The following is a 27,972-nucleotide window of genomic DNA, read 5'->3' as shown; positions in this document are numbered from 1 at the left end:
TCCAGTCACACAAACCTGCTTGCTGGCCCTTGAACCCTCCAAGTTTGTGGTCATCTCAGTCTTTGCCTCTGGGGCTTCCTCTACCTAGAACGTCCCCGCCCAGGGATCCCCATGGCTTGCAGCCCCACTATTTTCAGCTCTCTGCTCAAATGCTACTTTCTGGGAGTTGTCTTCTCTGACTGTCACTGGGCCAAAGAGCATCACTCCTTGCCCCTTCCCTGCTTTGTTTTTCTCCATAGAGGATGCAGTTTTGCTTGACAGTCTATTTATTTTAATCTATGTGTCTGTCTCCCCCACCAAATATGAGCTCCTTTGTTTTGTTCATTTCTGTATTCTCAGTGCCTAGAACCGATTCCAGAAATGAAGGCTGTCCCTCCTTAACTGCAAACTTATCCAAAGGTAAGAGGAGAATGACAGGAAGGATATAAAAATAAAAATGAAAGATCTAACATTTATGAAGCCCCTATATGTAGTGAAAAAAGTTTATGTACCTTATGTATACTTTTGCATTTATTTTTCCCAACAACCGTGAAAAGTAGGTATTAGCCTCGTGTTATAAAGAGGGAAACTGAGGCTCAGGGCTGCAATGACTGGCCCATCTAGGACTAAAGAGGACTGACTTTTCTTGTTCATTTAGTCATTCATTCAGCAAACATTTAACGACTATCTAATCCCTGTGGTTGTCGCTGGAAAACATAGGACCTCCAAGACAGAAAGCTGGGAAGTTGAGTTGTATTATTCATTAGTGAGTTGATAGGGTGAATTATACATTGATAGAATTATGTATTAATAATTATGAATCATAATAAATAAATAACGGGACTGTTTTAATAGTGTCTGGACTCCTAGTCTAGTTCGGCTAAAACCCCAGCGTCCGGGCGATCCCCAGATGCAAGTACTAGCTGTTCTAGCGCAACGTAGAGCAAGTCTCCACCGTCACGACGCCTCCACCTACCCCCTACAGGGCGAAGCGTCACCCGAGGCTCCGCCCGAAGCGAGCGGGTCCTGAGCGTGCTGTACGCAGGCGCAGAGTGAGTCTTGGGTGCTCGCAGCTGCTCACTGGTTCGTGTCTGCAGTGGGGCGGGGCGGGGCTGTGAGGATGGCGTGCGCAGGCGCAGGAACGGTTTCCGGCGCGTGAGGGACAGTGCGGACCGGAAGTTGAGGCGTTCGCGGCGATTAACGAGGTGAGGGGCGGGGCGGCTGCGCAGCGTGGTGGCGGCGGCGACCGGAGTCCGATCGGGTCCGGGAACATCTTGGGAGCGAGCTGAGGCGGGGAGGGAAATCCCGAGATGAGGCAGTGTGTTGGAGGAGGCTGAGCAGCCGGGAGACACAGACCGAGGTGGAGCCTGAGCGTTGCTGAGGGAACCTGAGGGTCAGAGAGGCTGAAAGAAATGGAGGCACGGAAAGAAGCTTCGAGAAACTGAGGGACCGAGAGACAGGGAGGTTGAGAGAGGAGGGAAGCTGAAAACTGGAGAGATCGAGGGCAAGAGGCTGATGGGTCCTACCGCGAGAGGCTTAGAGGGAGTACGAGAGAAATGTGATCGCACCGGGAACTTGGGAAATGGGGGGAAACGTAGAAAGATGAGACTGGAAACTAAGGTTGCGAGAAAAGTGTGTGTATGTGTGTATGATGTATATGTATGCATATAAATATATATGAGTGATTTAGAATAGTACCTGATACATGCATCAGCCCTAAGTATATGTTAGCTATTGTTGTTAAAGCTTCAGACAACTGAGTGACAAAATTTTAGGCAGAAATGGAGAGATGAGAGAGTCACGATGGAGGAAGAGAGTGATGGAGAGAGACGAAAACGGAGAGTCAGAAAAAAAAATTCAAACAGAAAATGAGACAGTCAGATGGAAAACTGAAGTGGAGTGGCGTCGAATGGAGAAAGACAGTTGGAGAGAAAATCAGACTAAAGAACAGAATCCGAATGGGAGAGCATTAGATAAATGAAAAGAGATGGGACCAGGCAAAGGAAAGGGAAGAGAGATGAGGGTGGTGAGCAAGATAGACCAAAAAAGACAACAGACCTGAAGATGGAGAGCCAGACAGGAGAGAAATAGGGAAGCAGAGAAAACCTCTAAAAGCCTTAAGCCTAGGAAATACAGGCCAAGAGACCAAGAGATGGTCCGAGACACAGTTACAGAGAAACTAGGAGATCCAGGAAGTCTAAAAGGTAGTCTTAAGAGAGTGGATTCCTTGAGAGTCATGAGGATGCTCTCATTCCGGCCCACACGCAAGGATAGGCAGTTAGCAGTTAGCACACATCCCCACACGTGGATACTGCTTCTGTGGGAAACAGCTCTGCCAGTTCACAGGTTCTTCAGTTGAAACCCTCACCTGGCTCTAATAACTCCCAGGGTTGGTCTGGGTCCCTCTGAGGCTACAGAGGTGGAACCTCTGAACTCTTCTGTGACGGCCCTCAGAGACTGAAGACAGAGTAGGTGAAAGCATTGCTCATGAACCAAGGTGAATTGTGGCCATTTGAGTGTAATTTTTTTTTTTTTTTTTTTTGCGGTACGCGGGCCTCTCACTGTTGTGGCCTCTCCCGTTGCAGAGCACAGGCTCCGGACGCGCAGGCTCAGCGGCCATGGCTCACGGGCCCAGCCGCTCCGTAGCATGTGGGATCTTCCCGGACTGGGGCACGAACCCGCGTCCCCTGCATTCGCAGGCGGACTCTCAACCACTGCGCCACCTGGGAAGCCCTGAGTGTAATTTTTTTCCAGGTTATATGCCTGTGGTTCCCCTCACTGTTTTTGCTCTTAGTCATGGTGGAGAGAAAGCACTGGACTTGTATACCAGTTACCTGTTTAGCTTCTCTGTGCCAGGCTAGGTGATAAACACTGCAGTGTTTTGAGATGGGTATTGTCCCCATTTTGTAGATGAAGAAAACCTCAAAGGGTTTAATTTGCCAGCGGTCACACATCTGATAAAGGATAAAGCTGCAATTCAAACCCAGATCTGTTTGACCATGAAGTCTTTACCACGGAAGTCTCAGGGCCCTTTTAAGATCATAAACTCTTAAGAATCTGAGTGACGGGCTTCCCTCCGGAAAATTGCACATACGCGGGGATGTGCTTTGTTAGTTAGGACTTATGCAGCTAAGAGTCAGAAACCAAACCTTAAGAAAAAGACATTTTCTTGTGTAGCCATGAAGTGGGGGGTTGGAGGGAACTAAGCCTCGGGCACTAAATCATGTTGCCAAGCTTCTCCCCGTCCCTCTTGCACTTCTCTCCGTGTCGTGGCTCGGTGACCATGTGGGTGCCTCCCTGGGCCCACGTGCAGGCTTTTCTGTAGGATAGATTTCTAGGAAAGACTATGTAAGAGCTACTACAGACAACTCCCTGTTTATATTGTCCTTGCTTAGCCACAGTAGATAAGCTTTCCTCTCCTAATAACATAGTGTAAATTCCAGGGAAAGGCCCTGATTGGCCCTCCTCGGGCCAACGTGTCCACTCTTCAGACCAGTCACTGGTTAAAGGGGGAGTAGGGTACTGTGATTGGCCAGGCCTTTGTCACTTGCCCAACCAGTAGGAATTCTCTTCACTTAAAGGCAGTGGGAACCATGTGGATTCCAAGAAGGGCTGCTCTCCAAAGGAAAGTGCATACATTTTTCTGAAAAAAAAAAAAAAAGTGCTGGGCAGGCACAAACAAAACATACATAATGCAACACTTGCAAAACTGTGCACTGGATTTCAAAGGGTTCCCAGGAGTCCTGAAACTCAGTGGACCACAACTCTGTCATGTGATCACCTCTCAGGACCACGTTCTGCTGTTGACTGGCCACGTGACCTACATTCCTTCCTGTCAAACGTTCCCTCCTCTGAGGATCCTTCCCTGACTCCCAAGCACAGTCAAGGAAGGCTCCCGCAACCCCCTGGGCTTCCTTTATCACAGCCTCCGTCTCAGGATTGTCAGAGTCTGGCGAAATGACCACCTGTGTGGTCCTACTCATTGCTGTCCCTCCCCCCAGTCCAGTGCTTGCAAAACAGCAGGCTCTCAGTAAATGTTTCTAGAAGTGAATGAATGTCTTCTGTTCTCTCCCGCAAACATCCAGGGCCCGAAATCCCAGGATGAACTTGTGTCCGTCCCAGACATCACCACAGGAGTCATGAGGTGTCCCGTGTGTCACCAGCTTGACCCAGGCCACAGGCCATTTACTCTGCCAGCACCTGCCGTGATCCTGTCCCACCCCTGAGGAGGAAATTAGCTCTTTGAAGAGAAAGTGCTTCCTTATTGCAGGCACTGGCCTCTCACTGCAGGAGGTGGGGAATGCCTGAGAATATCTGGTCTGGGTGATCAGAACACACTGGGATTAGCCACGGCATGCCCCCTCCCAGAACAAGAGAGGGCAGGGGTCCGCGAGACCGACTCTCGGCTCCCAGTCAGGAAGAGGACCTGGAGAACTGGGACTGGAATTGTCCAGAGACACGTCGCCTCTTCGAGGACGCCTTCTTCGGTGATGAGGGTTGTATCCGGCAGGGTTCTGAGGAGTGCCAGAAGTTCTGGACGTTCTTTGAACGCTTGCAGAGATTCCAGCATCTCAAGACCACCGGGAAGGAGGAGAAAGACTCTAGGCATCCCAAGCACAGCATCCCGGCACTGGCCGACCTACCTCGCGCTTATGACCCACGCTACCGCATCAACCTCTCCGTCCTTGGCCCCGACACTCGGCGCTCTCGGGGGCTAGGCCGGCGTCTGGACCCGGAGAGAGTGTCTGAGTTCCGCCAAGCCCTGTTGCACTACCTGGACTTTGGCCAGAAGCAGGCGTTCGGGCGGCTGGCCAAACTGCAGCGTGAGCGCATGGCACTGCCCATCGCCCAGTATGGGGATCGCATCCTGCAGACGCTGAAGGAGCACCAGGTGGTGGTGGTGGCAGGTGACACGGGCTGCGGCAAGTCCACTCAGGTGCCCCAGTACCTGCTGGCCGCTGGCTTCAGTCACGTGGCATGCACCCAGCCCCGGCGAATCGCCTGCATCTCACTGGCGAAGCGGGTTGGCTTTGAGAGCCTCAGTCAGTATGGCTCCCAGGTGAGTGGGACAGAGCAGGTTTCCAGTTTTTCCCAGTGACCTCGCGGAATAAGTTGGTTGCCCTATGGCAGTATCGTTACGAACACACTTACCCTTTGACCCAGCGATGATTCTTCTAGAAATTTTTCTATCGATTGGCCTGGAGATGGTCCAAATGACAAAGGCACTAACATTACCCAGTATAGCACTTTAACAGTCAAAAATCAGAAATGCCTCAGTGTTTATCAGTCTTTTTCTAGGCAGTCACAAAAGAAGAATGAGGATGCTTCCTCCTGATGAGTTCTAGGGCTCTAATCCTGGCTCGGCCACTGACAAATGTTTGTTATTGAAGTTGTCCTACTCTCAACACAGAAGGATGCACGTATCATACGTATATAACTCTGTGAATTTTCATAAGTTGACTGCATTTGTGTGACTAGCACTCAGGTAAAAGAGTCAAACTTACCAGCACCCCAGAAACCTCCTCGTTTCGCCTCCCAGTTACTGCCTTGAGGCCTCGAGTCATCACTATTCTTGGGGATAGATCATCATTTTACTGCTAGATTATCAGACCTGCATTAGTGATAGAATATCACAGATTATTTTCTCCTCTTTTTCTTACCTTTTTGAAGATTGATTTATTTATTTGTTTGTTTGTTTTGGCTGTGCCGGGTCTTAGTTGCAGCACGCGGGATCTTTTAGTTGCAGCATGCGGACTTCTTAGTCGCAGCATGCATGCGGGATCTAGTTCCCCGACCAGGGATTGAACCGGGGCCCCCTGCATTGGGAGCGCAGAGTCTTACCCACTGGACCACCAGGGAAGTCCCTCTTTTTCTTACCTTTTATAAATGGAATCAAAAAGTATGTTCTCTTGCTCACTATTGCCAATTATGGCCTCTGTTGCTCAGTATTAGTTTCGTGAGACTCACCTGTAGTATTATCGTGTAGATGTACACCATTCATTCACACTGTTGTATGGTATTCCATTGTGAAGGCACCACAGATATTGGTTTCTTTTACTGTTGATGGGCATTGGGGAGAGTTCTAGTTTTAGGCTCTTGTGGATGGTACCACTATGAACATTCTATAACATGCCTTTTGGTGTGTTTTGGTACATATTTCTGTTGGGTACATTTCTAAGAGTAGGATCACTGGGTCATACCAATACTTGTCATGGTTAATCATTTTCATTTTAGATTTTCCAGTGGGTCTGTAGTGATATCACATTTTAATTTGCATTGTGAGTTTTGCTTTGTTTTGGCTGCGTTGGGTAGTAGTTGTGGCATGCAGGATCTTTGTTGAGGCATGCAGGATCTTTCCTTGTGGCGTGCGGGCTTCTCTCTAGTTGTGGCATGCAGGTTTTTCTCTCTCTAGTTGTGTCGAGAGGGCTTAGTTGCCCCGCGGCATGTGGGATCTTAGTTACCCGACCAGGGATCGAACCCATGTCCCCTGCATTGGAAGGCGGATTCTTTACCCCTGGACCACCAGGGAAGTCCCTGCACTGTGAGTTTTAATTTGTGTTTCCTTGATGACTAAGGATGTTGAGTGCCTTTTCATGTATGTATTAGCCATTTGGAGATCCTCTTTTGTGAAGTGTCTGTTCAGGTCTTTTTCCCATTTCGCTTTTGTGTTTTCTGTGCTTTTGTTCTTGATTTATATGTCTTTATAGAATCTGGATATGACGCCTTTGTAGGATTTATGTATTGTAAATCTTCTGTGAGTTTCCTTTCATTTTCTGAATGGTGTCTTTTGATGATGGTGTCTTTTCATTTAAATATAACACAGTCTGTCATTTTCTTTTTATGGTTGCCACTCTTTGGGTTTTGTGTGAGGAATTTTTGCATACTTTAAGGTCATGAAGATATTCTGTTTTTTTCTAAAAACCTTTACATTTAGGACTGTAATTCATCTGAAATCTATGTGTGTATGACGTGAGGTAGGGGTTAAGATACATTTCCTCTCAATAACACTTTTTAGCGGTTTTACTTTGGTTGACTGGTGTCAGTTTCTCCATTTCTGAGGTGAGGGTAATACTAGTGCTTATATCGTGTGGTAGTTGTGAGGATGAAGTGAGTTGATATACATAAAGATTTAAAGTAGTTCCTGGTACATAGAAAGGACTCAAAGAAAGGTTAAGCATTATTATTATAATTAATTAGTATCATACATCAGGCTCTGAGCCAAGTACTTTATGTGCATTAGCACATGTAATTCTCACAGCATCTAGGAGGAAAAAATATGCATCTGTGGGATGGAATTGCCCAAGTCAACAGCACTAAGTGGCAGAGGTGGCATTTGACCCCAAGCCTGTTGGACTCCAGAGTCTGATGTGGGACATTTGCTCAGATTTTCAATTTGGGGAGGGCGAGGGACTGTGGCCCAGGCCCAGGTCCTCTCCTGACCACACGGTCCCACTGCCCCCCACCCCCAGGTCGGGTACCAGATCCGTTTTGAGAGCACACGCTCGGCGGCCACCAAGATTGTGTTCCTGACAGTGGGGCTGCTCCTGAGGCAAATCCAGCGGGAGCCCGGCCTGCCGCAGTACCAGGTCCTGATCGTGGATGAGGTCCACGAGCGGCACCTCCACAACGACTTCCTCCTGGGTATCCTTCGGCGCCTGCTGCCCCAGCGACCTGACCTCAAGGTCATCCTCATGTCAGCCACCATCAACATCTCGCTCTTTTCCAGCTATTTCAGCGGTGCCCCCGTGGTACAGGTGCCCGGGAGGCTCTTCCCCATCACGGTCAGTGCCCCCCTTGCCCCTCCCCAGACTTCCCACCTGGTCTCTGGCCACCCTGGACATGTCCCTTCTCTTCTCTTCTTCTCTGTTTCCCATCTCTTTGATTAATGACGTTCTCTCTCTCTCGCTCTCTTTTTTAAAGTTGCTGTTTTTGGAGCATTTACAGTGTGCTGGATAGCGTGTAAGTGCTTGTTAGAGGAGACCCCAAAATTTAAAGGCTCAAATAACATAGAAATAAATTTTTCTTATATAACCCAAGCCAGCCAAGTGTGGCCGGTCCAGGCTGATGGGCAGCTCTGTTCTACGTGGTCATTCAGGGACCCAGGCTCCTCTCTTCTATTGCTCTACCGTCTCATAGGGCAGGGTTTCTCAGACTCAGCGCTTTTGACATTCGGGTCTAGATAATTCTTGGCTGCCCTGTGCATTACAGGGTGTTTAGCGGTATCTCAGACGTGGCAGAGCCGGGACTTGAATCCCACTCACAGACAGACATGGCCCTGTGCTCGATAGCTTCTGTTTGCCCTTCCAGATCTCCTTGTCCCTTCCCCACCTTCCTGTTTTCCCTGGGAAGCACAAACGGACCCCTTTCCCCTCTGCCTTCTGGTTGGCCAGTGGGAAAAGGAGAGTCAGCCCCCTCCCCTGAGGTCTCCAGTGAACTGTGACCCTCACCCGAAATCACAGCTCCTTTTCGAGATGTCTCTCCACACAGCTCTCTCCTTATGGTTTTGATAACTACTACTTCCTCTTGTTTTGGGGCCCAAGAATTGATAAGCACTCTGAGGTCCCTAGCCGCAGGAGATGCACTGTCCCTTGTGGTTTCTGGGTCTAAATGCCCATCAGTCAGTCTTCTAAGTAGCCATTAGAAACAGTGAGGATGCTTTCAGAGAAGTGATTTCTAGGGTTTTAATCCCAACTCCACCCCTTAAAATTTTGTTCTTGTTGGAGTTATACTCCAGATACAAAAGAGTACCCATAGCACAAGTGTACAGCTCAATTAATTTTCACAAATTAAATACCTGTATAGAGCCAGCACCCAGATTAAAAAACATGAACATTACCAGCACCCTAGAAACCTTCCAATTACCTTGATCCTTTGACCTTTTATTGCATCCTTCTCAAATTATCGCCTTTGAGTGTGCTGTCGGCTGCCTGACTGATCCGTGTCTTCTCTGTCAGCCTGTGACCTCCTCGCCCCGTTGCTTGGGAGCTGGAGTGACAAGGTATGCTCCTGCCTGGGGCTATCTCCTCACAGGTCGTGTACCAGCCGCAGGAGGCCGAGCCAACAACATCCAAGTCGGAGAAGCTGGACCCGCGGCCCTTCCTCAGGGTGCTGGAGGCCATTGACAATAAGTACCCACCCGAGGAGCGGGGTGACCTCTTGGTCTTCCTCAGTGGCATGGCGGAGATCAGCGCCGTGCTCGAGGCCGCCCAGACCTACGCCAGCCACACCCAGCGCTGGGCGGTGCTGCCGCTGCACAGTGCCCTCTCTGTGGCCGACCAGGACAAGGTGGCGCATGCAACCAGGCCACGTGGGGCAGAGAGGGGTCTGGGAGGGGTTGAGGGCGGCTAATGCAGGACAGATGTGACCCCACAAGCCAGGGCTGTGGGCTGCAGAGGGACTGCTCCCATCTTTGAGTTCCTGATGAGGTGGGAGGCATTGGAGGTGAGCTTTGGAGGACAAGGAGGCTTTTGAGTAGGAGAAGAGGGAGGAAGGCGGTCCAGGTGGGGGGAACCAGCTTGAGCAAAGGCCTGGAGGTGGGAACCTGTGAGTGGGGTGTGGGGAAAGGTGAAGAGGCCGCCTGGTTGGAATGGAAGGGTGCCGGGAGAGAGGCCTTTGGGTCACTGTCTTAGTTATTGAGTGCCGTATAACAAATGACCCCCAAACCTAGCAGCACGTTTACTGTTACGTGCATTATCTCACATAGTCTCTGTAGATCAGAAATCTGGGAGGAACTTAGCTGGATGGTTCTGGCTCAGGGTCTCTCATGAGGTTGCTGTCAGGTGTCAGCCGGGGATGCTCTCATCTGAAGGCTTGCCTGGGGCTGGAGGACTATCTTCTCAGATGGAGCTGACTGTTGTCTGGGGGCCTCTCTAGGGGCCTGTTTGAGTGTCCTCACAATATGGTGGCTGGCTCGTCCCAAGACCAAAGTAGAAGCCACAACATCTTTTATGACCTAGCTTTGGAAATCACAAACCATCATTCCTACAGTATCCCTTAGTTTTTTTGTTTTTTGTTCTGTTTTTAATTTCCAGATAGTTTTATTTTATTTATTTAATTTTAAATTTATTTATTCTACTTATTTATTTTTGGCTGCATTAGGTCTTCATTGCTGCGCACGGGCTTTCTCTAGCTGTGGCGAGTGGCGATTACTGTTCGTTGCAGTGTGTGGACTTCTCATTGTGGTGGCTTCTCTTGTTGTGGAGCACGGGCTTCAGTAGTTGTGGCTCGCGGGCTCTAGAGCACAGGCTCAGTAGTTGTGGCGCATGGGCTTAGTTGCTCCGCGGCATGTGGGATCTTCCCGGACCAGGGCTTGAACCCGTGTCCCCTGCATTGGCAGGTGGTTTCTTAACCACTGCGCCACCAGGGAAGCCCTATCCCTTAGTTTTTAACCCGGTCTGCCCTGTTCAGGGGGAAGGTACTGGGTGAGCGTGTGAATCCCGGGAGTTGAGACTTCCCCAGGCTGTCCTGGAGGCTGACTACCATAGTCACCTCCGGAAGAATCCTTTCAGGTCAGACTTGGTTGTTTAGTGATTAAAGAAACAAGCTTTGAGCACCTCCTTAGTGCTCCCCTTGCTCCAAGGGGCCTCTTTGGGACACAGTGGGAGCTGAGATATGGTTCTTCCCCTCAAGCTGCTGGTCTGCTGAGGGGGGATAGACAAGTAATTGACAGTCCCACAAGTGGTGGAGGAGAACTCTGGATACTCTGAGAGCAGAGTCTTGGTGGATTCAGGAAAGGCTTCCTGGAGGAAGGGACTCTGCATGTGGAGACCTAAGAAAGCCCCATTCTAGGAAGGGGGTAAGGAGAAGCGTGTCTCAGCTAAGGTGTGTGGTGCACTTGTTTTGTGCTGGGCAGAGTCCTGAGCTCTGTGTACTGCTTGTCTCTAATCTTCACAGCTGCCCTGTCTGCCAGGTCCTGTTGTCCCCATTCAATAGATACAGAAACTGAGGCGTGGGCACTTACGCAAAGTCACATAATTGACAGAGCCAGGCTGTAGAACTTGGTAATTTGGTACCAGAGCCCATACTCTTAACCAGAGGTTGGCAGACTTTCTGTGAAGAGGGCAAATTTTTAGTTTTTATGGGCTCTATGGTCTCTGTCGTAACTACTGTACTATTACAGGTAGAAAGTAGCCGTAGACTGACCTGGTGAGGCTGTGTTCCATTAAAACTTGATTTACAAAAATAGGTGGCAGGGTGGATTTGGCCTGCAGGCTGCAGTTGCTGACAGCCACTCTTAACCACTGTGCTTGGCTGTCTCTTGGGTCCATGAGAAGGGCTTGTGCAAAGGGCCTGGGGTGAGAGAAAGATGGGACAGCTGGGAAACTGCACTCAAAGTGGCTGGGTCCAGATTGTGAAGGGGAAGTCAGGAGAGATGGGACTGGAGAGATGGGCAGGGTTAGACCACCAAGGACCTTGAAGACCCAGTGTGGTGGTGGGCTTTGTCCTGAGGGCACTGGGGGGGTCATGGGAAGGTTCTGAGCAAGGTGGCGGGCAGTGCCAGTTTGTGCTTTAGCAGATCCCTCTGCTGCATGTGAAGGCTGGATGGGAGGGGATGAGACTAGAGACCAGGGAGGAAGCTGGAGTGGGATTGGGGTGGGAAAGGAGGGGCGTGGAGCAGGGCAGGGGCTGTGGGTTTGGGGAGGAAGGAGTGAATTCATGAGATGTTCAAGATCTGGTGTGGCTGGGTGGGTGAGAAGGGAGGGAACATCCAGGGCAGCCCAGGTTTCTGGCCCAGGTGATGCAGTAGATGATGAGCCATCCCTAAGATGGGGGCCCGAGTAGGGAAGGGTTCAGTAGAAGGTGCTGAGGCTGTTTTAGACATATGGCTGTGAGGTACCTGTGGGACATCCAGGAGGCATCCAGGAGGCCACTGGACACATGGGTTAGTGAGTGCCGAGTTAGTTGTGCAAAGGGCCTGGGGTGAGAGAAAGACAAGGCACTGATGCCGCCTCTTCACTATACCCCAGGTGTTCGACGTGGCCCCACCTGGAGTCCGGAAGTGCATCCTCTCCACCAACATCGCTGAAACCTCAGTCACCATTGATGGGATCCGCTTTGTTGTAGATTCTGGTAAGCGCTGCCCCCCAGCTACCTCAAGGACCTGGTGAGAAGTGTGGGGTTTGGAGCTGTGCACATGTAGTGAGGGAACTCTGGACCACAGCGGGGAGGAGGTAGTGTTTAGGGCTGTGGAGCAGTGGCAGCATCTTAATCTTGCTCAGGCCTTCCTAGCTTGCTCCTGCCCCAGGGCCTTTGCACTTACCGTCGTCTCTGCTGAGAGCTGTCTCTCCCCAGATTTTTACACGGCTCACTCCCTCACCTTATTTCAGGACCTGCGCAGATGTCTCCCCATTAGAGAAGCCCACTTGTTCACTTTATCTAAGTGATCTCCTTTCACTGTCACTTCCCTTATGAGGCTTTATTTTTCTTTGTAGTATGGGCATTATATTTTATATATCTTGATCTATTTATTGTCTGTCTTCCCAACTAGACTGTTCTCTGGAAAGTCAGCATAGCCCAGTGGCGAGGAGACACTGGGGCCAGCCTGCAGGTACACTGCCGGCTGTGTGACTCTCAGCGTGACAGTTTGCTCATTTGTAAAATGGCAGTAATAACAGCACCTCCCTCAGGTGTTGAGGATTAAAGAAGTTAATACATTTGGGGGCTGAGGCTGGAACCTGGCACAGGGTGAATGCTCAATAAATGTCAGCGGTTATCTTATTGTATTGAATCTGATGCCACTGATGATAAAAGATTCCATAATTTTATGTTGGATGACTGAACCTCTGAGTAAGAAAAGGCTTGAGAAAATAAATGAAAAGTTAAGTGAATGAGGAAACTAAAGAATACATGAACAAAATGGTAGGGTGGGGCCAAGAGTAAGCTCTCAGTTAGTGTTACTGGGACAAAGGAGTAAGTGAGGGTGTCAGTGAGTGAACGGCTGGGTAGAGGGCCAGGCGCATGGAGGGCCCACGTGGCTCCTGCACACACATTCCCTTCCCTCCCTGCTACCCTCCTGCCCACCCAGGGAAGGTGAAGGAGATGAGCTATGACCCACAGGCCAAACTGCAGCGGCTGCAGGAGTTCTGGATCAGTCAGGCCAGTGCTGAGCAGCGTAAGGGCCGGGCGGGCCGCACGGGCCCTGGTGTCTGCTTCCGCCTCTATGCCGAATCGGACTACGATGCCTTCGCCCCCTACCCTGTCCCGGAGATTCGGAGGGTCGCCCTGGATGCGCTGGTGCTGCAGGTGAGGCAGGGGCTGGTAGGGGACTGGATCCTGAGTGCTGGTGCCGGAGAGGAACCCAGGAGGCATTTAGACATGGTTTCAGGGTCAGGAAGGGCAGGGCTGGCCAGGCCTCGGAGTGGAACTCATTCCTTCCAAATGTCAGATCCCGTATTGAGGGGAGAACTGTTCCCCCAAATCCACAGGGTCATGGGAAGAACCTTGTGACTCAGTCACAATGCTTTCAGCTGTAACAGAAAACCCATCAAGAAGTGGCTTTTAAAACCAGGGTTTTGGGCTTCCCTGGTGGCGCAGTAGTTAAGAATCTGCCTGCCAATGCAGGAGACACGGGTTCGAGCTCTGGTCCGGGAAGATCCCATGTACCGGGGAGCAACTAAGCCCGTGAGCCACAACTACTGAGCCCGTATGCCACAGCTACTGAAGCCTGTGTGCCTAGAGCCTGTGCTCTGCAACAAGAGAAGCCACTGCAGTGAGAAGCCCTCGCACCACAATGAAGAGTAGCCCCTGCTCGCTGCAACTAGAGAAATTAAAGCAGACATAACTAGTGTAAGAAGCATGTAGGCATTTTATAAATATATTTCCTTGAATATGGACTAATTGAAATAGTCCTCTTTTTAAATTAGAGGTTCTGCAACTTTTACCTTTGCTCTTAAGAGAAAATCACAACAGAGTTCTCAAGACTTCTGTGTTCATATAAAATAATGTGAATATTTTATTCATAATATATTGAAGTTTGTAAGGAATGTTATCTTCCTACATATTATTAAGCATTATCTTGGAATATGTTGAATGTATGATCATGTGTGACTCTGTAGAGCTGGAAAATGTATGAATTCTTCAACTCTTACAACAGGTGTGCTGATAAATTTTATTATGGAATATGACTAAAACAAAACAAAACAAAAAAACATCCAATACTCGGGTACCTCTGTTCTGGGTGCCTGAGTTATGTATATAACTTTTGCTCCTCACACAATCTCTGTAGTAGGTAAACTTATTCCAATTTATGGATGAGCAACAGGATGCAGAGAGGTTAAGTAGCTTGATCCATGTGGTATGGCTGGCAAGTGGCAGAGCCCGGATTCCATCTGAGGCTGTCAAGCTCCAGAGTGTGCCTCATGACTGCCACCTGGCTCTGGTAGCCACGGGCAGCACCTCCTCCTCCTTTATTATCTGGCTGCAGAGGCAATGAACTGCCCCTCTTTGTGGGTCTCATTTTTTTTTTTTTTTTTTTTGGCCGTGCCGAGCAGCTTCCAGGATCTTATTTCCCCAAGCAGGGATTGAAGCCAGGCCCACAGCAGTGAAAGCGCGCAGTCCCAACCACTGGACCGCCAGGGGATTCCCAATTTGTTGGTCTCATTTTTAAGGCCGTGGGAACCTTTTCCAGAAGCCCCCTGGCTGCTCTCCCACCCTGTCTTGTCAGCAGAACTAGGTCACGTGTCCACTCTGTGACCTGTAATTTTCCGAGGTGGGGCGGGTGGCATTGCCCGACTGGATCAGAGCAGTGATTCTCAGTCTCAGCTACAGTTTGGAATCACGAGAGCGCTTAAAAAAACAAAAAACATCCGTGCCCTACCCCTCACCCAGAGCTTCTAATTTAAAGGTCTTTTAATGAGTATTAGTCATCTCCCAGACAACACCACAGCTTAGTGAGCAGGGAGGAAGGTGGTACCACTGGTTGCTGGGTGGATGCCAGAACGTCTGGTGCCCTCCAGATCAGGCCCAGGAGAGCAGGTCACCTTACCCAGAGGCTTCGGCTGAACCCCTAATCTCTGAGCCTTCTTCTCACTCTCTCATGGCCATGTGAGCCACCATGCCAGCCTTTCCTTCATCCACTCAGCAGAGACGTGCTGTTTCCCTGTGCCATGCCAGGCCTGGTGATGGTACATGTTTCACTGCTTTCTCCCCATGACCTGCTACCCTTCTGGGCCTTTGAATCAGTCAGGATGCTTTGGTCAAAAGTGAGAGAAACCCACCTCAAACGGTTGTTAGCAGAAAAGGGGATTTTATGGATTTGTGTGTCCATGTTGCAGGGAGGTCTAGCTTAGGAAAAATTAAGGATTTCTCCATCTGCTGTGAATGGGCTAATTTCCAGGCAGTGGAGAAACTAACCACAACAGCTCTGGGCTTCCATCCTGGCCCGTCACAGCCAGAGAGGCTGCTGGAGCTTCTGTCTCTCAGCTCCAGTCTGCAAAGTCCCAGGGAAGGATTCTGAATGGCCCAGCTCAGGTCATGTGCTCATTCCTTAGTCAGTCGCTCTGACCAGGGGCTGAGAAACCTCAGTTGGTCCAGCTTAGATTGTCTGCTCGCTCCATGGCCAGGGTGTGGAGAAGAGCTGCTCGGCAGACAGACAGATAATGGCCCTCCTTCCCTGCTTCTGTACAATGGGCCTTGACATTGGGCCTTTTAAAGTATCACAAGTTTGTGATCCCTGAGCCCCCCGGTGTTCCACAGTGGCTCATGTGTTCCCCATTCCTGACAGGGTTTGGTTCTCATTCCAGATGAAGGGCATGAGTGTGGGGGACCCCCGAACCTTCCCCTTCATCGAGCCCCCCCCACCAACCAGCTTGGAAACGGCCATCCTCTACCTCCGGGACCAGGGGGCCCTGGACAGCTCAGAGGCCCTCACCCCCATCGGGTCCCTGCTGGCCCAGCTGCCTGTGGACGTCGTGATTGGTGAGGACCCCCCTTTGGGTGATCACACAGGGTCCTGGGAATGGGTGTGGGACACGGCTTGCTCTGAGTGACCCGGGGGCAAGTCTGGTCCTTCTCTGGGCCCTGTCCATTCATTCTCAGGTCCTCTGTGTCAGGTCCTGTTCTAGCGCCAGGGATATAGCAGTAAACAAAACAGATACTTCCCTCCTCTGCACAGTCTGTCCCCAGCTCCACCGTGGTGCCCCCTCTCTTGTGGTTGGATGTCAAAACCGCCTGCCTCTTCCTCTTGCTCATCCTGAGTCATCCCTGCCCCTCCCGAGGAACTTGCTGACCGAGGCATATTTATCTTGCCCAATTCTCCTGACTTGAGACATTCTGTGTCTACCAACAATCCACGGCCCAGAGAATATTCCTAGCTGAGTTCTACCACCTGGGGCACCACTTCCCAGGCATAATTCTCAGGGGATCTTTCTGCCTGTGTCAGTATCATTAAAGTCCCCATCATTGCGACACGCTGGAGCGTCAGTACGGGCAGCAGCCTGGATACCACCAACCCTGAGGGCCACCCACAGCTATGGAAATGGTTATTTTTGTTTATTTTAGAAGGAAACAGGGCTAGTGCAAGGAGAATCAGATCTGAGAAGAAAGAGAACAGTCTGTGAGCATTTGCTTTGTGTCAGTGGAAGACTTTGTGGCCCTTATTTCATCTTCACCTGGTGAGGGGAGGGCCTCTGGGCGCTCCTGTTGTACAGTTGAGGAGAACGAGGCTCAGAGAAAGGCTGTCACTCGCTCGCCAGGGAGGCACGCCCCAGCCAGGCTGGCACCGTGGGTCCCCAGGCCCTGCGGAGCAGGAGACACGGATGATGCAGTGCCGGGCAGTTCTGGGCCCCGGTGGCTCAGTTACCATTCTTGCTCTGTGCCAGGTGGAGCTCCCAGTGCTTCACAGGTGAAACACAGTTCATCCTCACAGCAGGTAGATGCTGCAGTTAACCCATTTCACAGATGGGGAAACAGGCACAGAGAGGAGGAGAGACTTGCCTGAGGTGACAGAGCTCAGGGGTTCTGGGACAGCCTTGTTTTACTGCCCTACTTTATCTTATGAGGCTACATGTGTAACAGGAACTTTCTGGAAAGGTAGGCAAGGGGAACAGTGAGGGTGAGTCAGATGTGTGACATGCAGGCCACTGACCTTGGGGCAGGTGGAAACAGTCTTCCATCACATTGGGATCCGATTCTGGGTTTGATTCTGTCCCTCTGGCTCCCGAGGCCCTCTATGGGTGAGGTGGAGGGTGGGTCAGGGGTCCCAGAGGGCTGGGGACGCTGTCAGGTGCCTAGGAGGCTCAGCGCGGTGTCTGCCCCCAGGGAAGATGCTGATCCTGGGCTCCATGTTCCACCTGGCGGAGCCTGTGCTCACCATCGCCGCCGCCCTCAGCGTCCAGTCGCCCTTCACCCGCGGCGCCCAGAACAACCCCGAGTGTGCGGCGGCGCGGCGACCCCTGGAGAGTGACCAGGGCGACCCCTTCACGCTCTTCAACGTCTTCAACACCTGGGTGCAGGTGAGGTTGGCAGCAGGGTGCCCCCGTCTGGCTGGCTGTCGTTCTGCACGGGGCCAGGGCCTCCCTGAGGCTGCGGCTCCTCCGTGTGCGCCCCACCCCCACCCCAGGGACGACCACCGAGCCCTCCGCAGGCCGGGCCTGTCTGCGGAGGACCCCGACTCCATTCATGGGACCAGCACGTGCAGAGGCCCCCGCCTGAGGGGGAGCCTGAGGTTTTTAAAGCACTGACGAAAGCCAGTGCCATCTGGAGAAAGTTTAGATGCCTTAGGGTGGGGGCTATATCTCGAGCACACGTTCCCTGACCGGGCCGGGTCCTGTTCTGGGCAGTGCTGGGGACCCAGTGGTGACTAAAACTACCTGGCCTGGCCCTCCTGGGGCTCCCAGCTCAGTGCAGGAGAGAGACTGTCCCTGGACAGTGACCACCCAGAATGGGCTGTGACGGGGAGTCCAAAGGGGCTGGGAGAGCCCAGGGAGGGTGTCTGACCCCACGTGGTGTCTGGGAGGGCTTCCTGTAGGAGGGGGCAGTGGGGCTGGGACCTGGAAGGAGAAGGAGAGCAGGTGGCGCTGAGGGAGGGCCGGCAGGTCTGCGTGCCATCTGCCCAGAGGCTGGTGTTTGGGCTCACACTGGGTTCGTCTGGGCAGTGGGTCGGCACCCCCATCCCTCCTCCCAGCTGGCCAGGCCCTGACCCTCTGGTGGCCGGACCTCCACCCAGGTGAAATCTGAACGGAGCAGAAACTCTCGTAGGTGGTGCCGCCACCGGGGCATAGAGGAGCATCGGCTGTATGAGATGGCCAACCTGCGGCGCCAGTTCAAGGTGAGGCCCGGGAAGAGGGGTGAGGGCCGGCCTGCCCAGGCAGACAGGGCCAGGAACAGACCTGGCGAGCGGGGGTGGGGGCGCTGGAGTGGGGTGTGCATGAACGCCTTCTGCGGCACGGCTTCCCATCCTCTGACAGTCATCAGAGTCCCACCCTACACCCGCCTCCCCTCCCGTCACATCACCAGGTGTGGAGTGCGGCCCGGGCAAAGGAGTAGAGATCCAGGAGGGTTTCCTGGAGGGGTGAACGGGGTCACAAGCCGCATCCTCACGAAAAGCCGCCTTCTCTGGAGTGGGGGAACCGAGCTGGCCGAGTGCCAGCAGGCCGCACGGGGCACCAGATGTGGAGCCGGACGTCCCAGCAGTGAATCTGGGCTCTGCTGCTTGCTAGCAGTGCAACCCCGGGCGGGTTACTGGGCCTCTCGGGGCCTCAGCTTCTCGCTCTGAAAACGGGGAGGCTAAAAATAGCCCCTGTCTCCCAGCGTTCCCACGAAGATTAAATGAGTTAATACACGTAGAGCATTTAGAAGGGCCTGACACACAGGTGTTCCCGTACAAGTGTTTGCAGTTTTCATCGTCTTTATGAGGACGTGGTTCTACAGCTTGCTTGTGCTGTTAATACTCCGCGGGCATCTTTGCATCCGAGCACAAAAAGATCCAGTGCCGAGTACTTCTCTGCGGTCGTGTAGCGTGCCGCGGAACGAACATAAAAGAGCCCCTGGTGTAACCGTTCCTCTCGGCTGCAGGAGGGCAGATTGCAGCCCAGAGTGGACGGTCAGCGCCAAGGCCTCCCACGCAATCACAGGGGTCTCCACGTCGGGGACCACCAACATCCCAGCTGTTCTCGGCATCTCTCAACATCTCTGACTTTCTAAAGAGTGGCAGTTCAACCTTTGTTGAGCCCCAGATGCTGAGAAACTAATGAAAAGTCTGGGTCCTTTTCTCTCTCTCACTCTGAGTCACGTATGATATCCTGTCTCTCCTCGTTGGTCGGGGCTCTATGAGAAACAGAAGGTCCAGTGCAGTAGGTCTCTGGGAGACTGCTTCCAAAGGCGTGGGCAGTAGGTCTCTAATGTGCATTGGAATCACGGGGAGGGTCCGTGATATCCAGATTCCACACCCACCCCCCCCCCGAGATTCTGATTCAGTCATTCTGGGATGGGGCCCAGGTCTTGGCATTTCTGAGCATACCCGGAGCCTGGTGACGACTGTGCAGAGGAGGCCCCGGGGAGGACCCTGGGTGGTGATCGCCCGGCCTCCTCTCCTCCCTCCTGGCGGCTGGCCCAGGGGTTCCGTTGGCCGATGACAGAGACGGCTCTTTCCCGGAGCAGTCATGTGCCCGGCACCGTGCAAAGAGTTGTTCTCATACAGCCCCTTTCAGCCCTAACAGCCCTAGCAGGGAGGCCCCAGGAAGGTCCCTGTTTTTCATTTGAGGAAAAGTGTGGCTCTAAGGGTGAGGTCTCGTGCCAGCCAGCAGCAGGCCCCAGACCGGAACGTGCGTCTGCATCCAGAGCATGCTTGGCCTGCCCCGTGTCCCTCACTCGGGCCCCACCCGCCCCCAGGAGCTGTTGGAAGACCACGGGCTGCTGGCCAGGGCCCAGGCCTCGAAGCCGGGGGACAGCTACAGTCGGCTACGGCAGCGCCGGGAGCGCCAGGCGCTCTACCAGCTGAAGCGCCAGCATGAGGAGGGCCAGGGACACAGGCGCAAGGTGCTGCGGCTCCAGGAGGACCAGGACGGCTGCTCCAGCGATGAGGACCGGGGCGGCACAGCCTCCCAGGGGGCTGGCGACAACGTGGACATCCAGGTGAGGCGCCGTGGGGCTGACTGGTGCCTGGGGTGGGTGGGGATGGAGTTGATCAGAGTGGGGATGTGGGCTGCCCTGGGGCTCTTATGGGACATGGCCCTGCTCTGGGGTCTGAGAGGACACAACCCTGCCCTCATTCAGGAGGCAGGTTTCCATGGACAGGAGTCTATAGAAACCCTTGGATCCACAGATTCCAGTACAAGCCCCTGGGGTAGTGGGGAGGGCCCTCAGGAACCCACCTTCCTCCGTGTTGCCACCAGGATGTGAAGTTTAAGCTCCGGCACAACCTGGAACAGCTGCAGGCGGCCGCCAGCTCGGCCCAGGCCTTGACTCGGGACCAGATGGCCCTGCTCAAGCTGGTGCTGGGCCGGGGCCTCTACCCCCAGCTTGCCATCCCGGACCCGTTCAACAGCGGCCGCAAGGACTCGGACCAGGTGGGTCTCCTTCCCTCTCCCCGTCCGTGTGTGTGTTTTGTCGTCTGTCACCCCTTCCCAGCACCTGCTCTGTGCTGGGGATACAGCAGTGACTGAAACAGCCCTGGCCATGCCCTTGTGGGGCTGCAGTCTAGTGGCGGGGGCGGGGGATAGACTCGTTCCCAGACAGATGACCAGAGTGGTTGGGGTCGGGATGGGGACCGAGGGGCTGAGGGGGACCTAATTAGCCTTGGAGGAGGTCAGGGAGGGCTTCCTGGAGGAGGAGCCTTCTGAGTTGAGATGAGGAGGAGGGAACCTGGCAGCGGGAAGAGCAGGTTCGAGCCCTCTGTCACGGGCACCCGCCTTCGGCTTCTCCAGATCTTCCACACCGAGACCAAGCAGGGCGCCGTGCTGCACCCCACCTGCATCTTCGCCAGCAACCCTGAGGTGCTGCACACACAGGACCAGGAGGCCAGGGGCGGCGACGGGAGCCGAGGTAGCGTGAGCCCAGGCCGGGGTTGGGGGAAGCCCTCCATCGGGGATGTGAGGGGCGGGACCGTGACCTCAGGGTGCCCCTCGCCGTCGGGGTTACCCCCTCGCTCCTCCCCACATACAGCTTCGCTGGGGCTGCTGACGTGGGGCCTGCAGGTCCCAAGAGCCAGACCTGGCTGGGTGGCCTTGGCGAGTCCACCCCTTGCTGCGCCTCGTCCTCCCACTAGGTGCTGGCTGCCCCGAGCCCCGAGCCCGTCCCAAGGCCTAAGGTTTTAGCAATTAGAGCAGCGCCTGCTGGGAGACCTGTCCCGGGAGCCCCGTGAACTTCAGGGCTTAGTCCTGCCTGGGGGGCTCCCCCAGCCCCAGCGTTCAGGCAGTTGGATTCCGTCTACCTTCTAGTGGGATCCAGGCCACAAAAGTCGCCTCAGCTGAGGTTGCACTCAGGCCAGGCCAGTCCCACCAGGGTGCCCTTCCCCAGGTGCAGGCCCTGCCCTCAGGAGCGGGCTTCACGTCTGCAACGTGAAGGACTAGTTGTGTGCTCTGCCTGAGCTGAAACACAGCTCATCCTTCTGTTTGTAAAGAAAGTAACACACTGCACTAAAATGGTAAACAGTAACCCCCAAAGGTAAGGTTTATGATTTTAAATACCAAAGATAGAATTTGAAATTTTCTCTCTAATCTTTAAGTGCTGTAAATTCCAAGTGAATTTACCCTCTTCCTATTACATTGCTTTACTCCTTTTTGGAAACATTTTGTAAGTCCAGGCATCTCACAAATAGAGAGTGTGTGAGGAGCCCTCCGTGGTCTGGCCTAGCTGTAGCTGTCAGCATTTTTCCATCCTTGTTTCGTCTGTCCCCTTGATTTTTGTTTTTTCCTTTTTGCTGGAGCTTGTTAAGGCAGGTCCCAGACATCTTACCGGTTAGCAATAATAATAAAAATCATATGCATAAGGACTGTTTTTCTGCATCACCACGATGCTGTCATTGCCCTTAACAAAATTAACAGTAGTTCTTAGTATCACTGAATAGCCAAAATCACATCCAGCCTGGCAGAATATTTAAGAATAAGCCACAGGCATTTTATCGTTACACACGTGAGCGTATTCTTTGTGTGGACGTGTGCATGGCCCGGGTGGGACAGGCAGCCACTGGGGGATGATGGGTGTGGGGTGTGGGGGGGAGCTGAGCTGTCCCCTTGACCCTTCCAGATGACAAGGACAAGAGGAGCGACAAGGACAAGAGGAGCAGCACGCACCAGCTCCTCAGCTTCGTGTCCCTGCTGGAGACCAACAAAGTGTACCTGATGAACTGCGTCCGCATCCCCGCTCTGCAGGTGGGTCCCCGCCCCAGCCTCCCTGCCTCCCAGTCCCGCTGCCATGGCTGTGTCCCGGGGCAGGGGCCCCAGGTGGGCCTGGGGGAGCCGCCTTCCGCCAGGCTGCCTGCTGTCATTCATGGCTCGCTGAGTGCCTGCCGGGTGCCAGGACCTGTGGAAGGTGCACAAGGCCAGACCCGGTTCCTGCTCTCCAGGAGCTCCCATCTCACGGGGAGGGCGGGCAGTAGCACTAAACGCAGTGCAGCACTAACTGATTAGGGTAGAGAGCGATAAGCGTTCGGGGAAAATAAAAAGAACTGGTAAGGGGATTGGGGAGGGGTGGGTTGAGGGGGCAGGGGAAGGGACAGGTTCTAGTATGGAATTAGGCGATCCGGGTGGGCCTCATTGAGAAGGTGCAGTCAAGTAAAGACCTGAGGGAGGGAGCCTTAGGGATCTCTGCGGGAAGAGTGTCCTGGGCAGAGCGAAGAGCAAGTTCAAAGGCCCTGAGGCACCCCGTGCCTGGTGCGGACAGGGAACAGCTGGAGCAGAGTCAGTGAGGGGGAGCGTGGCTGGAAGAGAGGTCAGGGAGGCAGGTGAGACTGGATGCCCCGCCCCCCACCACCAGAGGGTTCTGAGCAGAGCTGGGACAGGGTGTGACACGGGGCAGAGGCCAGGAGCCCAGCAAGGAGGCGCCTGTGGTCGTAGGGCAGGAGCGGATGGTGCTGGAGGCTGAGGATGTGCTTAGATTGCAGATGTACGTGCGTATGTGTGTCTGCAGGCAGGAAGGGGGGTTCCTGACAGCAGTAGCTGCCACACCTGTGTGCCCACTGTGGCCACCCCGTGGTTCCAGGCCTGGCCACAATTCTCACTTTATAGGGGAGAAGATGGGGCTGGGTGCAGGGGGCAGTGAGGAGGAGGGCGTGTCCCTTGACTAAGCCACACAGTGAGCAAGTGGCTGAGCCTGAGCTCAGGGTCACAGGCCACACCTAAGGCCTCCCCCCATCAGGTGGGTGTCCCCGTTACCCCGACCCCCTCGCTTCCATCCCAGGGAACATAGAGGGAAGAGAGAAACCCTTCCTAGAGCCCTGGGAGATGTTGTGGACGCTGATTTCCACTGGCACCAAGAAAGCGAACTCTGATCTGCTCCATTATGTCTTCGTTCAAACGTACTGAGTGGCCACCTGGCACCAGCCGCTAAGTTCTCTTCCGGGCGCTGGGGATGCAGTCGTGATCAGAATGGACGAGATTCCCTGTGTTCGTGGGGCTCATGTATAAGTGGGGGAGGCAGATGGTAAGGAGAAGCACAAATGTAAGAGACCACAGCAGATGCTGTACCAGTGCCGGACGGAGGAATGAAGTGGGGCGAGGGCCGGAGTACTGGTGGTCAGCAGGACCTTGGACAGAAACACGGCTTTGCTGGCTGAGATGCTGCCTGATATTCAGTCCCCCCCGCGCTGCCCCTGCCCCGTAGTTTCTGATGATGGAGAATTTTAAACATGCACAAAAGTAGACAGAATAGCACACTGCGCTCTCATATTCTATCACCAGCCCCACAGCCCCTCGACCCGTGGCGAGTCCTGCCCTATCCACTCACCCCCGCCCCATCCCATAGAATTTTCCCCAACGCGTTATCTTGACAGTTTTCAAAGAGAAAAGCTGAAAGAAGTGTAGAGTGAGCACTCAGTATTCCCACTCCCCAGTCCTACAGCTGACATTCGGTCTTGGCTTTATCACCTCTCCACTCATCAGTCTATTTTAATAGGTGGGCTTTCTTTTGAATTTCTTGATGCATTTTAAAGTAAGTTTCTGGCATCAGTACCCTTCACCTGTAAGCACTTCAGCATGCTTCCCGTTAACTAGCATTCAATATTTGTTTATATATTTTGAGGATAAAAGTTAGAGAGAGTGACACATACACATACTAAGCACGCCGTTTGACGAGTTTTGACAGACACACACGTGTAGCCCCAACCCTAAGAAGATAGAGATGGCCGCTGGCCTCCAGCGCAGGTGGTGACTCCCCTGACTTCTTGGAACCTGCTCTGTATTTTACTCTTTAGTCTTCATTAGTCTCTTTCTCCGAGTAGAATTTCAGCTCCGTGGGGCGAGGACTGAGTCCATCTTGTTCACATTGTGTCTCTGGCACCAGAAGAGTGTCTGGCACAGAGTAGGCGTGTGGTCAGTATTTGTTGCAGGGCTGGGTGGATGGCTGCGTGGGTGGGTGGATGCTTTGGAGAGACAGGTGGACGTCTGGATGGGTGGGTGGGTGAGTTGGGGGTGGGCAGGAGCCCAGCCAGGCGGGGGCCTCTCTACGATCGCGTCCTGCCCCTCCCGCCACTGCCTGTCCCCTGTCCCTTCTCTTCCAGTCCCTCCTGCTGTTCAGCCGGTCCCTGGACACCAATGGTGACTGTTGCCGTCTGGTGGCCGATGGCTGGCTGGAGCTCCAGCTTGCGGACAGTGAGAGTGCTGTCCGGCTCCTGGCAGCTTCCCTGCGGCTCCGGGCCCACTGGGAAAGCACCCTGGACCAGCAGCTGGCCCACCAGGCCCGGTGGCGGCTGGAGGACAAAGACGAGGAGGAGGAGGCCCCAGCCAACCGCAAGGAGGTGGCAGCCCTGAGCAGGGAGCTGCTGCAGTTCACGGCGTCCAAGGTACCCGCCTCCTGGGCACCTGCACCCCCTTGGCCAGAGGGGCCATCAGCCATAGGGATGAAAGCTCTGGAAGGCCCGGCTTCCAGCTCATCAATATGCACACATTTGGAGGTTTTCAAACCAGAGAGGTTGATGACAAGACCAATGTCACACAGCTGGTAAGGGGGGAGCCAGGGTTTGACCTCAGGAGCCATGCCATTAACCCTTGCGGCCTTCATTCAACAGATGTTTATGAATACATGCTGCACGTGTGGTGCAGGTTACCCCTCGTTAGCAGTTAAGGGCGTGCAGGGTGTGAGAGGGAAGCTGTACGGTATCTGTCTATTTGTGGAGGACAGACGGGAAGAATTCGGACGGAGCAGTTTTGAAACTGATCCCCCACCTCTTTTTTTGTTGTTGTTGTTGTTGTTGTTGTTGCGGTACGCGGGCCTCTCACTGCCGTGGCCTCTCCCGTTGCGGAGCACAGGCTCCGGACGCGCAGGCTCAGCGGCCATGGCTCACGGGCCCAGCCGCTCCACGGCGTGTGGGATCCTCCCGGACCGGGGCACGAACCCGTGTCCCCTGCATCGGCAGGCGGACTCTCAACCACTGCGCCACCAGGGAAGCCCCTGATTCCCCCACCCCTTTAAGTGGTGGGGGGTTGAGAATCGCTCCTGATTCTATTGCTATTACACGTGGATGGGGTGCGACCCAGCGGACCAGGGAAAGGGGAACAGGCTGATGTGCTGGAGGAGAAGGGGCAAGGTGGCCAGACTTGAAGGTCAGACTTAAGGTCTGGATGTGTTCCCAGCAGTCATAAGGAGAGAAGGGGTCTGCAGAAGGCAGGTGAGATGGGGGATGGGGCATCAGGGAATGTTCTAGACAAGCCTGTGGTCATGAGTATCTGAAACCGTGTTGTGATTGGCATTAAGCAATTGGCCCCCATAAATGAAAAGCCCAGGGGTGGACTTTCGGCACGGCTGGATCCAGGTGCTCCGATCATGTCTGCCTGAGTCTCTCTCCCCTATTTTCCGTCTCTCTTTGTTCAGGTTTCCTACAGCCTCCGGCGGCTCACAGCGCTGGAAATCCAGAACCTCTATGTGGGACCCCAGACCATCACTGCTGCCCCCAGCCTCCCTGGCCTCTTTGACTGCTCTACCCCGTCCCCCCATCCCACCAAAGGGGGCTACGCAGTCACTGACTTCCTCACCTACAGCTGCCTCTCGGTGAGCACTGATCCCACCTTGGTCCCTCATCCTCCTGCCCCTGAAAATGCGATGTCAGTGATTCCCCCCGGCTCTGCCCCCAACCGCACTCCAGCTTAGTCCAGGGACGCAGTTTCAGAAAGGGGCCTGCCAGCCCCGAGGGGTTCTGGGAAGGTCCCAGGCTGGCGGCGGGGGGCGGTGGGGAGCCGGGCCTGACAGAGCCTGCCTGTCACAGAGCGACGCGGACCTGTACAGCGACTGTCTCCGCACCTTTTGGACCTGCCCCCACTGCGACCTGCACATGCCCTTCACGCCCTTGGAGCGCATCGCCCACGAGAGCACCTGCCCCGAGGCCCCACAGGACGGCCCCCCAGGTGAGGCTGGGGCGGTGGCGGCCGGGGCGCCTGTGTTTGCCCAGCTGTCCGTCCAGCCCGTGGTTGTTGACTGTGCGTCTGGGCACTTGCTCGACACTCTGGCGACGGACGACCTCAGCCATCTGCTCTGGCTGGGGCCACGTGCGGACTCCGTCACAAGGACCCAGAGCCGGGGACCAGGAGGCGCTGCAGCCGCCTCATTCTCAGGTCGTGGTGTCTGTCTCTCTTTGGTCTCTGTGTCTCTGGCTGTCCGGGCGGCCTCTGGGTTCCTGTCTGTTTCTCTGTCTCTCTTGCCGTGTCTCTTGTTCTTTCCTCTGTCCCGCAGCTGTCTCTGCCTTGGCCAAGTCCATCCTGTTGTCAGCCAGGGGACGCTGCAGTGGGCAGAGCCGGGCACAGAGTCTTCTGCGGTGCCCCACGCACCACACGCTGGCGCTTGCTGGGGAGATGGCTGTAGGGCCACGTGGTCCCACCCCAGGGCTCTGTTTGTCTCTTTCAGTCTCTGTGTCTCCGCTTGTGTCTTTCTCTGTGTCCCTCTCACCCCCTGGGACACAGAGTAAAGACTCGCCTGTGTGTGTATATTGATCAAGGAGGGCTTCCTGGAGGACACAGAGCTGGAGTCCCCGGAGGCCAGGAGAGAGCCTAACACTGCCAGGTTTCTGGGATTTGGGTGGGGGTGAGAGCATGCAATGGAGCGTCCCCCTCACAGCCTCCCATCTCCTCTCCCTTAGGGGCTGAGGAAGCTGCCCCCGAACCCCTCCAGAAGGCATCCGCCCTGCAGAGGCCCTACCACTGCGAGGCCTGCCAGAAGGACTTTCTGTTCACACCCACGGAGGTGCTGCGGCACAGGAAGCAGCATGTGTGAGCCCAGCCAGTCCTGGACCAGGACCAGGACCAGGGCCAGGCCCAGGGCTCCCGCCCAAGCCCCCGGCCTAGGCGCGGAGCTGTGGTCTGGGCCCAGCCCCGCGGGGAGGGAGCATAAATATGTGAATAAAGTCTCACCGAAGGAACTTCCCTGGTGGCACAGTGGTTAAGAATCCGCCTGCCAATGCAGGGGACATGGGTTCAACTCCTGGTCCAGGAAGATCCCACATGCCACAGAGCAGCTAAGCCCGTGCACCACAACTGCTGAGCCTGCGAGCCACAACTACTGAAGCCCGCGTGCCTAGAGCCTGTGCTCTGCAACAAGAGAAACCACTGCAATGAGAAGCCCGCACACCACAACAAAGAGTAGCCCCCGCTCGTGGCAACTAGAGAAAGCCTGTGCACAGCAACGAAGACCCAACACAGCCAAAAATAAATAAATCTATTTTACAAAATAAAAAGTCTGGCCCTGTTTCCTAATATTCTTTCCCCACGTCCCTGCCTTGGCCTGTCACCCCTGAAGCCCACAAGGGAAGCCTTCCTTGTCTCTCCCAGCTTTTGGTGCTTTGCTGGCGATCTTTGGCATTTCTTGGCTTGTAGATACATCACTGCAGTCCTCCGTCTTCACATGGCTGTCTTT

General features: G+C 54.1%; 1 protein-coding gene across 4 annotated transcripts; it reads left to right on the top strand.

The window, feature by feature from the left end:
* The first annotated feature begins 1,134 nt into the window (after positions 1-1,134).
* DHX34 (DExH-box helicase 34) lies at positions 1,135-27,771 on the top strand. 4 transcript variants are annotated; one of them, XM_060083574.1, is made up of 17 exons: positions 1,135-1,184; positions 4,065-5,038; positions 7,449-7,760; positions 9,010-9,264; positions 11,946-12,048; positions 13,004-13,221; positions 15,720-15,894; positions 17,236-17,429; positions 18,143-18,244; positions 19,807-20,049; positions 20,310-20,483; positions 20,841-20,958; positions 22,162-22,286; positions 24,632-24,913; positions 25,942-26,118; positions 26,333-26,471; positions 27,200-27,771. In XM_060083574.1, the coding sequence occupies exons 2-17, from the start codon at positions 4,334-4,336 to the stop codon at positions 27,331-27,333; spliced, it is 3,456 nt and encodes a 1,151-aa protein (XP_059939557.1). In that variant the 5' UTR covers positions 1,135-1,184; positions 4,065-4,333; the 3' UTR covers positions 27,334-27,771. The 4 variants fall into 4 exon arrangements, with proteins under 4 accessions (XP_059939557.1, XP_059939560.1, XP_059939558.1 ...); XM_060083575.1 differs by lacking the exon at positions 1,135-1,184 and adding an exon at positions 1,233-1,339; XM_060083576.1 differs by lacking the exon at positions 1,135-1,184 and adding an exon at positions 2,425-2,447.
* The last annotated feature ends 201 nt before the right edge of the window (positions 27,772-27,972 follow it).

The sequence above is a fragment of the Mesoplodon densirostris genome, chromosome 19 (assembly GCF_025265405.1).
Source record: "Mesoplodon densirostris isolate mMesDen1 chromosome 19, mMesDen1 primary haplotype, whole genome shotgun sequence".
Classification (NCBI taxonomy): Eukaryota; Metazoa; Chordata; class Mammalia; order Artiodactyla; family Ziphiidae; genus Mesoplodon; species Mesoplodon densirostris.
Note: the sequence above shows the minus strand (reverse complement) of the source record. Positions and strands in the feature narration are given on the sequence as shown.